This window comes from Anoplophora glabripennis, unplaced genomic scaffold (assembly GCF_000390285.2).
Source record: "Anoplophora glabripennis isolate ALB-LARVAE unplaced genomic scaffold, Agla_2.0 scaffold572, whole genome shotgun sequence".
Classification (NCBI taxonomy): Eukaryota; Metazoa; Arthropoda; class Insecta; order Coleoptera; family Cerambycidae; genus Anoplophora; species Anoplophora glabripennis.
Genome location: NW_019416660.1, coordinates 292,296 through 305,031, shown reverse-complemented (window position 1 = coordinate 305,031; position 12,736 = coordinate 292,296). Strand labels below are relative to the sequence as shown.

General features: G+C 29.9%; 1 protein-coding gene across 1 annotated transcript in view; it reads left to right on the top strand.

Moving 5' to 3' along the window:
- Window positions 1–10,530: 10,530 nt before the first annotated feature.
- LOC108913212 (60S ribosomal protein L9) overlaps window positions 10,531–12,736 on the top strand; it is an 8,173-nt gene continuing 5,967 nt past the window's right edge. The window contains exons 1-2 of the mRNA XM_018718717.1: window positions 10,531–10,621; window positions 10,897–11,271. Of these exons, the coding sequence (XP_018574233.1) occupies window positions 10,904–11,271 (368 nt within the window). The 5' untranslated portion in view covers window positions 10,531–10,621; window positions 10,897–10,903. The remainder of the gene's footprint in view (window positions 10,622–10,896; window positions 11,272–12,736) is intronic.

The window sequence follows — 12,736 nt, the reverse complement described above, 5'->3', positions numbered from 1 at the left end:
TTTATCTTTTTTTAGGCCGAGATGAATTTTTCAATTCACCGTGAATAACACAAATAGCGCCTGTATAGTTTTTCCGAAGTCAATTATTGAAGAACCAATATCTTCAAGGTATGTACCAGGTTCGGTCGCTAAGCGGCAACTCGGCATTGAAATATTTGAAAAACTTGTTCCCACATTTATTTAGCCATATCCATATACAGATCTGATCAAACAGTGGAACAGTGCAGGTGGTAGGAATGTATACGCTCAGTTGAAGAATGAGCGTGCGGGTAAAGAGCAATGCACACTGTTTCTCTGGTCCATTGTGTTGTCAAAATTCAGTTGTTGATTAGTCGCCTAGCAGTGCAGTGCGGGAATGCGGAATTTGGTGTGATTCAGATAATTTTAATTTATTATAGGCACCCTTCTATTAATCATTCATATTACAATTGTGAAAGGGAAAAATAAGAGGGATATTTGGTTTACTAATATTATTTGTATTATTATGGCATTTTGGAGACATTTTGAAACGAAACAAAACGAAATTTACCATCAATATAATAAAATTGTTTGAGGACATAAATAATTAATATATGCTGTTGGTTAAATGAACACATATAATAGAAATTTTCTACACATTATATACAAATTATTATAATTTTCTACCTTTAGCAGAAAACTTTTTTAGGGACGCCCAGGAAATTAATTAAATTTGATTGCTCGGTTTTTTATGCATGTTCAACTGACTTCGGAAGAACTATACTCAAAATGTTCTGAGTAAGTATACTGATGTGTCAAACTTTACAATAAGGACGTCGGTTGTCAAATGGCAGCACTAGGATCATCCATTCCCGAAATATAAAAGCCAACCCTCGTATCTTTTCAAAAATAATGTAACGGATTAGTTCTCATTAAATAACTTTCTTTTGTAACATTAAACTTTATGTTTTAAAATAATGGTTGTTGAATATTTTACCAACAAAATTCTACAAGCCAAAAATAAGAAATAACATGAACATAGGTCTGCAAATTTTGGCTCCTCTTTGAGCTATAGTGAAAAAATTTTATTACTTTTTTAAAGACAGTCCATTAAAATTCTGTCAAACCGAATGTAAAAATTACCATTTGAAATAATCTGCAAGGTGGTATTTTTGTTACGACACACTCTTATTTAAGGGGTACCACCTCTCTAGAGGTTGAATTTTCGGGAATTTGCAAGAAAAAATCGATACAAGATATAGTGTCAGGAACAAAAAGGATTTATTGTACATCTTTGCAGGTTTTCAGGTAGTATTGTGGTTTTTGTCAAACAATTTAAATTCGGAATGGTGGCTAGGAAGAAGATCTGGAAAATGACAATTTCGCGACTTTTTGTTTCGGCAAGCTGAATTTATCACTGTAGATGCTAAATATTATGTACAATAACATATTAGTTTCCACAGTCATAAAAAGGGGGGAAGATTGTTTACAGGTTGGTTAATTGTATAATTTTTACGTAAATTCAAGTTTTTCGCTTATAACTTTTTTCCGTTCATTTCCACGAGAAAACAGTAAAGTACTTTTTTTCGGCTTCAAAAAACCTACAAAACTAGCCCTTGAGCGTCAAAAAATATTGATTAGATCAAAAGTTATAAACAGAAGAAGTTTATTTATGACTTTTGAATTAAACATTAATAAACTGCGTTATTATTACCTGAACATTTTAGCATCGTATCCTCTCATTCCTTATCACTGTCTAATAACTCAAACGAAATCTGGAATCGGTAAGTTGAACAGTTTACAAGTTATGGCCTTGTAAAGAAATTAACAAATTATTATTCTGGACGACACAATCACACTGACTTTTCATGGTATATTTCACAATAATACAATGAAATCTATCATTTTTTTCTAAATTTCAAATTTGCAACCTGGAAAGTTTTTTATTTTTTAGCCTTAGTTGCAAAATGAAATATACGACGCACGCGCGTGATATAGTTATATATTATTACATATTCGGAAAGCTTATGAAAAGAGCATTAAGTTAAAAAAAAATCGTCAAGATTCGTTGAAAAACAACGGAGTTACAGACTGTCAAATATATTATTTTCAAGCGAATTTCGCTTTTTTAACGGCAGGACTATGAATATTATCGTCATTTTCTTTGAACTCGCTATCGTTCGCTTCCCCCACCCTTCCGCCGCGCCACGGCTCGCCGAAAATCAAGTGACCCACTGACTTGACAGTATTTCTTATGCACTTAATATACTTCCGCAAATAAAATATTTTTATCTGGGAAAGTACTAGGGTTGCCGGTTATAACAGTATTTTTTTTTGCCGCTACCAAACTAATTTATTTAACTTTGACAGTCCAACTATATTTTCTGGCCTAAGTAGGTATTAACAAGCAACAACACCTTTTTTTCAGAAGGCAGTGATTCACAAACAGTGACCAAAAATGAAATCTCGTATTTTTTAGTGAATTTTTCATATAAAATTTTTGTCTAGGTTGCTTCTTTAAAAAGATAAAAACTTATAAAAAATATTTTAAATTTGTTTAATTAATTTAAAAACTAGTAAGTGAAATAATTCGAAATTGGGCACATGTATTTATGTAAACATTATCCAAAACCTGAGGCCTTTTTCTAAAATTTAGATGCTCCAATGGCGTAGATACAGGGTATTGGTAGCATATTTTTTTAAATAAAATAGTACGCCACTGCTTTACATGAACAATCATGATATTTTTGCATTCATCTTTCAATTTTCTACAAATTACTACTCTCTTATGTTTTTTTTAAAAAAAACTGATTTTCGAGTAAAACAAAAAAAAGAACAGAAAATACTTTTACTTAAATGACATGGCAAACACTAATCATTCAGTTATTTAATCAAATAAAGAAATTAATAACAATAGTCATCATTTTAATGATTTTATTTGAGAACATGACAAAAACTATCTCCATTTCCACGAACGCAGGAGCAACATCTTTTTAGTAACAAATTTGTTCGAAATTTATCATTGCTTGAATCTGATGAAAAGCATTATTTATTCTTCCTTCTAAGTGCTCAGGTGTATTAATTTGTTCACTGGATACCAGCCGTTTAACAGCACCCCACAAGAAGAAATCCAGTGGGTTGAGATCCGATATTTTCAGTTCGTTTTTTAAGTTTTACTCGAAAATCAGGCTTTTTTCGAAAAACGTAAAAGAGTAGTAATTTGTAGAAAATTGAAAGACGAATCCGAAAATATCATGATTTTTAATTTATTTAGGAAAATATACCACCGATACCATCTAACTCCGCTACTGGAGCATCTAAATTTTAGGAAAAGGCATGATATTTGATATATTGTATAATGTTTACATAAATACATGTACCCAATTTCAAATTATTTCACTTAACTAGTCTTTAAATTATTTAAAAAATTAAAAATATTTTTTTAAGTTTAACACCCTGTATCTTTTTAATGAAGCAACTAGTCAAAAACTTTATACCGAAAGACCCCTTAAAATTCGCCAAAGAATACGAGGTTTCATTTTTGGTCACCGTTTGTGAATCACCCTGTATACTAAAAGCTAGGAAACATTGTATATTTATAGACTCAGCCTCTTGACTGATCTTTTTGGCTTTTTTTAATATTGTAAAATAATTTACTACTAAAATATGTCATAAATAGATAATTAGAGATAATAATTAATAATTTCAACCTGTTCGCTGCCCATGGAAAAGTAGNGTGGTTAATTGTATAATTTTTACGTAAATTCACGTTTTTCGCTTATAACTTTTTCCGTTCATTTCCACGAGAAAACAGTAAAGTACTTTTTTTTTCGTCTTCAAAAAACCTACAAAACTAGCCCTCGAGCGTCAAAAAATATTGATTAGATCAAAAGTTATAAACAGAAGAATTTTATTTATGATTTTTGAATTAAACATTTATAAACTGTGTTATTATTACCAGAACGTTTTAGTATCGTATCCTCTCATTTCTTATCACTGTCTAATAACTCAAACGAAATCTGGAATCAGTAAGTTGAATAGTTTACAAGATATGGCCTTGTAAACAAATTAACTAATTATTAGTCTGGATGATCCCGAGCATCTTCCACAATCGCACTGACTTTTTTCATGGTATATTTCACAATAATACATTGAAATCTATCATTTTTTTTCTTAAATTTCAAATTTGCAACCTGGAAAGTTTTTTATTATTTAGCCTTAGCTGCAAAATGAAATATACGACGCACGTGTGTGATATAGTTATATAATATTATTACATATTCGGAAGGCTTATGAAAAGAGTTTTAAGTTAAAAAAAAATCGTCAAGATTCGTTGAAAAACAACGAACTTACAGACTGTCAAATATATTATTTTTAAGCGAATTTCGCTTTTTTAACGGCAGGACTATAAATATTATCGTCATTTTCTTCGGACTCACTGTCATTCGCTTCCGCCACCCTTCCGCCGCGCCACGGCTCGCCGAAAATCAAGCAACCCACTGACTTGATATTTCTTATGCACTTAACATACTTCTGCAAATAAAATATTTTTATCTGGGAAAGTACTTGGGTTGCCGGTTATGACAATATTTTTTTTGCCGCTACCAAACTAATTTGTTTAACTTTGACAGTCCAACTCTATATTTCCTGGCCTATGTAGGTAATGACAAGCAACACCTATTTTTCAGAAGGCAGTAATTCACAAATGGTGACCAAAACTGAAATCTCGTATTCTTTGGTGAATTTTAGGGGGTCTTTCATATAAAATTTTTGTCTAGGTCGCTTCGTTGAAAAAATAAAAACAAAAATATTTTCAATTTTTTTAATTAATTTAAAAACTAGTAAGTGAAATAATTTGAAATTATTCACATGTATTTATATAAACATTATCCAAAACCTGAGGCCTTTTTCTAAAATTTATATGCTCCAACGGCGTAGATAGAGGGTATTGGTAGCATATTTTTTTAAATAAAATAGTACGCCACTGCTTTACGGTAACAGTCATGATATTTTCGCATTCGTCTTTCAATTTTCTACAAATTACTACTCTCTTTGTCTTATGTTTTTCGAAAAAAACCTGATTTTCGAGTAAAAATTAAAAAAACAAACAAAAAACACTTTTACTTAAATAACATGACAAACACTAATCATTCAGTTATTTAATCAAATGAAGAAATTAATAACAATAGTCATCATTTTAATGATTTTATTTGAGAAAATTCCAAAAACTATCCCCATTTCCACAAACACAGGAGCAACATCTTTTTAGTAATGAATTTGTTCGAAATTTATTATTGTTTGAATCTGATGAAAAGCATTATTCTTTCTTCCAAGTACTCAGGTGTATTAATTTGTTCACTGTATACCAGCCGTTTAACAGCACCCCACAAGAAGAAATCCAGTGGATTGAGATCCGGTGTTTTCAGTTAATTTTTTAAGTTTTACTCCAAAATCAGGCTTTTTTCGAAAAACGTAAAAGAGTAGTAATTTGTAGAAAATTGAAAAACGAATCCGAAAATATCATGATTTTTACCATAAAGCAATGGCGTACTATTTTATTTAGAAAAATATACCACCGATACCCTCTATCTCCACCACTGGAGCATCTAAATTTTAGAAAAAGGCATGATATTTAATATTTTGGATAATGTTTACATAAATACATGTACCCAATTTCAAATTATATATTTTACTTACTAATTTTTAAATTATTTAAAAAAATTAAAAATATATTTTTTTTAAGTTTAACACCCTGTATCTTTTTAATGAAGCGACTAATCAAAAACTTTATACGAAAGACCCCTTAATATTCGCCAAAGAATGTGGGGTTTCATTTTTGGTGACCGTTTGTGAATCACCCTGTATACTAAAAGCTAGGGAACATCGTATGTTTATAGACTCAGCCTCTTGACTGATCTTTTTGGCTTTTTTTAATATTGTAAGTAATTTACTACTAAAAAATGTCACAAATAGATAATTAGAGATAATAACTAATAATTTCAACTTGTTCGCTACCCATGGAAAATTAGGATAAGCATTGATTTTATAAGTTATGCTATCGGGTAAATCAATGTCAAAGTACCATTGGCTCTCACAAATTTTGGCACAAAGTATATAATTATGTAGGATAGAATCTAGTATTGAGTTTGTTTAAAAGTTTCAGTGCTTCAGGTGGGTGGACCATAAATTATTTTTTTTAATGAGCAATGTATATTCGGAATATTTTATTTTTAGAATGCTGAATCTGTTAAATTAACAATAACATAAATATTTAATTGTACACACTCTTAAAAACATCCCTGTCACCCTTGTTGATTAAAGATGACAGGAATTTTTTTAGAGTAGCTTCCTATCTAAGTTTGGCTGGTTAACTGACTACATTGTATATACTGGGTGTTTAATAAAGAGTGGTCTATACTTTAGAGCTAGCTTCCTTGGATGGAAATAAGGTTATTTAGATCAATTTACCTTAGTACCATCTTGCTCTTCCTTAAGAAGTTATAGGCTCGAGAAAGTAGTTTTTCTATTTCACTTTTTTATGATATTTTATTTATTACTTCGGTATTTTTTCACTGAATAATATGAAATTATATCCAATCTATCAGATACGTTGAAGATAATTAACAGACAATTAAAATGTTGCTATGTTACAATATGTTTAATCTCGATAAATATCATATACGTATACATCACATTTAGAAAAAGATACTATAACAGCATCATACAATGGGTGAATTTGACCCTACACCATTTCTGTATACTAATCCAGTTACTCTCCTATATAGTTTATTCTTTGTGTTTATAGGCCTTCAGGATCCAGGGGACATCACAATTGACTCCATTAAATGTGATAAATTAAACATTTACCTTTATTATTTATTACATTTATTGCTTTTATTACTCTATTACAACATATTATATAACAAATTACCCCTTTTTACAGGATCCCTTCTCTTGTAAAACCAGACAGTATCAACAATTAGGATCTTGTCCTGTATATCTGATGTAGGTACCTGGTAATGTGTACTGAAAACTTACTTACTGTTTACCACACTTGTAAAAAGTTTTATGAAAAAGGAAATTAAATTGTAATAAGAACATGTGACACATAAGTGACATTTTTTGAAGCAAAGTGCTCACTGAAGTATCTCGTCAAAAAAAAAAAATTTAATGATATTTGCTTATTGACTTACTTATTGTTATAAAAAATAATTCAAATATATAAAACAAAAAGTATGTGCCACAGCTTAAAAACAGAAACAAAAAAAATGTAAAATAACAGGTATTTTATAAAAAAATTAAGTCAAAAGTAAAATACAAGAATTGATTTGCTGGAAATTAATTATTTTTGAGGTTTGTCACTTCCATTATCTTTTATCAAAGATGTGTCCTCTTACGCTCTATATTCACTACCAGAATCTTGGAAGGACTATCTATCTGAATTGAAAAAATAAGATGAAGTAAACTTTTCTGTATTTCAAATTCTTGGCCTTTTTCATTTCTATCGATCAGGAGTCCACTTATCTGCTATTCAAGAAATTTACAAAAATCAATATTTCACACCAAAACAAAGCTCGTTTTTACATCATTCTTCAGGGGAACCTCTTTCAGGGTTCTCCTGTAGTGGTAAAGGCTTTTGCCTTGGTAATAACTCATTCAGCTGACACATATGGCGTGAGCACCTATGTGCACAGTGTTTCCTAAGTATATGTAGAAAATTCGATGCATTCTTTGACACATTGTAAGAAGAAACTGTCCCATTCTATTTCTAAGATACCTAGTGTTTAATATAACTATTAGTGAAAACGTTATGCGACAATATTTTTAAAATTTATATAGTTGTGTATAGCAATGAGGATCATGTGTTTATATAAAAGAAAAAAAATTTGACTCATTAGTTGAGTCGTATCAATTCTATGGAACAATAAAACTTGTATCCCACTGTATTTATGGTCATTTGTAAGTTATTTTTTAGATTCTTCATTGAAGGCAGTGAAAAAAATGTCTCATCAGTAAAAATAAGAAAAATTAAAATACTATTGGCATTCTTCACAGTAAATATTTCTTAAAAATACATTTCCTTGAAATACATTTTATTGAATAAGAAAGAAGTATAAACAGTCATGACATGTAGTTAATTTTTTTGTATATTTAACTGTTTGTATGATTTTCTGCAAAATGTGACTTACAATATGATTACATAAATATATACTTTGTGACCCAGGGAAATGGATTTCGGGGGTAGGGTGATGTATAATTGATGTTTAAAAAAAATAAAACAGAAAATGTCAAAAAATCTCACGATGTTCCCGCAACAAACAAAACCCGGAAAAATGACATATATTAACCCGGAGCCCGAAGATGTTCCACCAAAACCCGAAGACTCCGGGTCAAACCCGGAGATCTGGCAGGCCTATCTGTCGGCCAGTTTTAAGGGAAGCTGTAATAATTATATCGTTTCAAATGTGGTAACTTAACTGCCTAGTGAAAAGAACTTGTTTACCAGAAATACGTAAGATAAAAAAGTATCAAAATAAAATAATAATAAACGTCCCCCTGTATCCCAAAAACTAAACACTTGTGGACTTATGTTCTTACAAACTTTCTTTATTTTTGGTCAGAAAATTACTTGTGCAATTTTATCAGTGGAATTTTGCAATACTTTGTGTAACCAGCACTGCATGGCTATTTGATTCTAAAAAATAACTTTTCTAAAGAAACCAAATTATTTTTTTGTGGTGTTCACAGCCTATATATAGGTGACTCAGCTTCAAGTTTATTTCTCTCATCCCATTGTGATATTTTAATTTTTAGATTTAAATATAGATCGTTATGACTTATTCAATGTTCCAATATTTTTTGGCAATTTGTTCTAGACAGAATGGAAAAACCACTGTGGGCTTGTGCTCCTTGTTTTTAGTTTACTTATACAGTGTGTTTTCTAAGACCATGTGATAACTCGGATTATTTTAGGCCAAAAAGCCTTAATGAATGAAGAGCCTAACCACTAATTTTCGAAATATAAGGTTCTGAATGAATTTGTTTGATATCTTAAGAGATATTCGAATTAAATATATTTTTTAAATTTCAACACCAAAATAATATCCGAAAGCCAGGGGCTTTAGACTCTTGGCTTAGACTTTAGCAAATACTCTGTAATTATTTTAATAGATTATGGTGCTTATAATATTTGGTAACATGCAGAAGTAAAATATCTTTCTGGAGAAGCTGATGGAATAGGCATCAAAGCGATAGGGAAAATTTAATTACTGTTAAAATACTTGCAAGAAACTTTCTACATTTTTTAACATAAAAAATATAAAAAAAATGTTTATTATTTATAATAATTTTTTATCTTGCTGCACCGAAAAAAAATATAAATTACATTGTACCTAACAATCCCATACCTAAAGAATCAGCCAAAGGGCGATCTTCATAAACTTTTACTTGACAAGAAAATTTTACAATGAGAAAGTAGATAATTATTTTTAAATAAACAACCAGTGAGATTTTGCATCAAGATAATTGGAGTTTACTCCGTAACTTTAATATGGCTTCATAATTCTTCAATTAAATTTCTTCAAGTACCTATATACCTACAGTATTCATAGATTTTATTATTAATTCACTGATTCTCTATTCTGTTTCACATTTTTTATTATGAAAAACCAACTTGTATTATATTACAGCATATGAAAGAAAGTTTTTAAGTTTACTGATGACGACAGCGATAACTCTGTATACTTCTGTGATGATGTTACATCTAGAAAACTGTTTTTTGCACCACTGGACAATTCAGTGCAATTAACATTGTATTTTAATAATCACGTTCTTACATGATTATGATATGATGTATGAATGTCATTTTTTAAAGGAGACACAATATGAGGACGTAAGTCTAATTATAGCTAAATCAAATAATATTTTATTCTATGGGTAGTAGTTTTATATGTACTATTTAGTTATTTATATGTTTGTATGTATTTTGTTATTTATATATTGCATTACAGAATATTATTCCCGTATGAAAATATACATGGTTACATAAAAACTATTTTTTTAATTCACTACGATACAATATATGTATAAATTTTTATACATACAGGGAAGGAAAGTACCGATGGTCTATCTAAAGTTATGTGAGAGCGATAAAGTAAGCCATAAATATCCATGCGATAGAGAAGGATGGCTATAATGAAGGCGTCTCTTAGTCACCGCCCGTTTCGCCCTTCCACAATTAAGATCCATTTCTTATTTGTGGAAGGGCGAAATGGGCATTGACTATTAGACGCCTTCATTATAGTTATCCTTGTCTATCACATGGATTTCTATGGCTTATTTTATCGCTCTCATGTAACTTCTGATAGACCATCGGTACTTTCCTACACTGTATATTACTAGACAAACATAATTTATATTAATTTTCCTCAAGAGTTAATTGTTTTACCTATTTAGAAATCAGTTTTACTAAATATGCCAATGAGTTAATGTAAGTATAGTTAATAAATAATTAAATCAATGATATGCTCAATTTTTAAACACTGTGGGTCTTTTAAGCATTTTTGAATTTAGCGGTATTGCCTTCTCTAGCCATCTAGCGACGATGAATCGAATTTAACTATAAACTTCCTTTCTCTTCCGCTTTCTTGTGTCAGCGTTAAAGGTTGGTATTTATTTTGCAAAAATTAAAAATCTTTGATCATCTGCAAAAGTATGAAATATTTGTGATGTTAATGAAATAATCTGCAAGTAAAAAGTTACTCTACAAGCCTTCAAAACTATATTTACCCAAAACTTTGCCAAATAAGTGCTCAAAACAATTTTGTAGGTTATGTCGTACATATATTTAGTTATACATTTTACTATAACTTGTACCTATTAATATTTGGGACTTCAGTATGTATTAATATTACTTAATATCTCCATCTTTCTTTTTAGTTTGACAATGAAGCAAATCGTAACTAATCAAACGGTAAAAATCCCAGAAGGGATTACTGTAACTGCAAAGTCTCGCCTAATTACAGTAAAGGGGCCAAGAGGAGTTCTAAAACGTTCCTTCAAACATTTGGCTTTGGACATCCGTATGGTAACTCCTAGGCTACTCAAAGTAGAGAAATGGTTTGGTACCAAAAAAGAATTGGCTGCCGTAAGAACTGTGTGCTCCCATGTCGAAAATATGTTGAAAGGAGTTACAAAAGGCTACCAATATAAGATGAGAGCAGTATATGCTCATTTTCCTATTAATTGTGTTACTACTGAAAACAACTCGGTAATTGAAATTAGGAACTTCTTGGGAGAAAAATATATCAGGAGGTAAGTAAATGTTTGTTTTATTTTTTCAGGCTAGCAGTAATTATTTTATTAATATTTCAAAGCAATATAAACTAGGTGTATTAGGGATCATACTTTATAAGTAGTGGAAGAATTAAAAATATTTAGTAAAGTATAATTTTTATGTATCATGGAAACTTCAACTGTTCATTTTAAGGGTGTTATTCTCACAAAATAGTGTTTTCTACAAAGTTGAACATAAACAGAAGGAAGGAGGTGTAGATCTTTTAATTGAATGACAAATTTTTCTTTAAAAAATACATGAAAACTAAATTCTATTTTGTGATGCCACAGTAAAATCATTTCAATAAGTTTGCATATTAATACTAGTGAAAATAAAAACTACAATTCTAGCACATTATTTCTTTATATTATTTTTTATTTTTCATTTGCAGATACATAAATTTTATATTAAATATATAAAACTTGTATTCTTTGTAAATTGTTATGTATTTGTTTTTTGAGTTAAACCATTCCAGAAATTTTTTTTGTATTTGTTTTTATATAATATTTAAAACATAACTTTCTACGTAATATAATAATTAGAGCTTGGGGTTTTCGTCGGCTAGTCATAGTGTGTGTGTTCGTCATAAACAAATAAATAACAGGTAGGTATAAATAAAAATAAATAAATTTGCGTACTTTATCAGGGAAGGTTCGTTTTTTACCCCTTGGCACGTTCGACATTATTAGAATATTGAAACTCGTATATACGAAGCAAATGCGAAGCCAATAACTGCCGTTATTACTAGTTTCGTACGGTGCATTGTAGCAAAAGGCCGACGCGAAGGCTATGATCATCTGACTGAGTCCCGAGCTCTAATAAATATTATAAATAAATTAATTAAATGATAGAAATACATAGTGATGGTTTAAAACAAAACAAAAAAATATATATATTAGCATGCTCATAGTTATAGAGATGAAGCAGTATTGTTTTTTTGTTTTCAGACTGAAAACTGTTTAAAAAAAGCATAGCCTTCTAGTATGTTCAGTCATGCATGTATTCAGAATTGTATAAATTGCACAATTAGTCCAAGCATTCTGTCACGGATTAATGTTAAATTTGCAGAAATTATTACCTGGACAAAAAAAATATGACCGTATAGAAAACTAAATTTTAAATTGAGTTTCTTGTTCTTTAAACTCAACCCAATATAGCAAACATGGTTAAAAAAAATCGCAAAGTTGAAAAAAACGGTTTTTCTAAAATAACTAAAAAAATATAGCTGAAATGTTTACATTTTATGGCAAAGGTTGATTAATTTTTGTGACAAATACCGTATAAACCAGGGGTCGGCAAGTAATTTTAGGTGGGGTCTGGATACTTTTGAAAATTTTTAACGAGGTCCAGAAAAAAATTCATATTTCTTATTTTTTATTTTAATTTGGACTCAAATTTAATCTGCTTACTAACCATTAAGAACTCAAAACACTCACACAATTG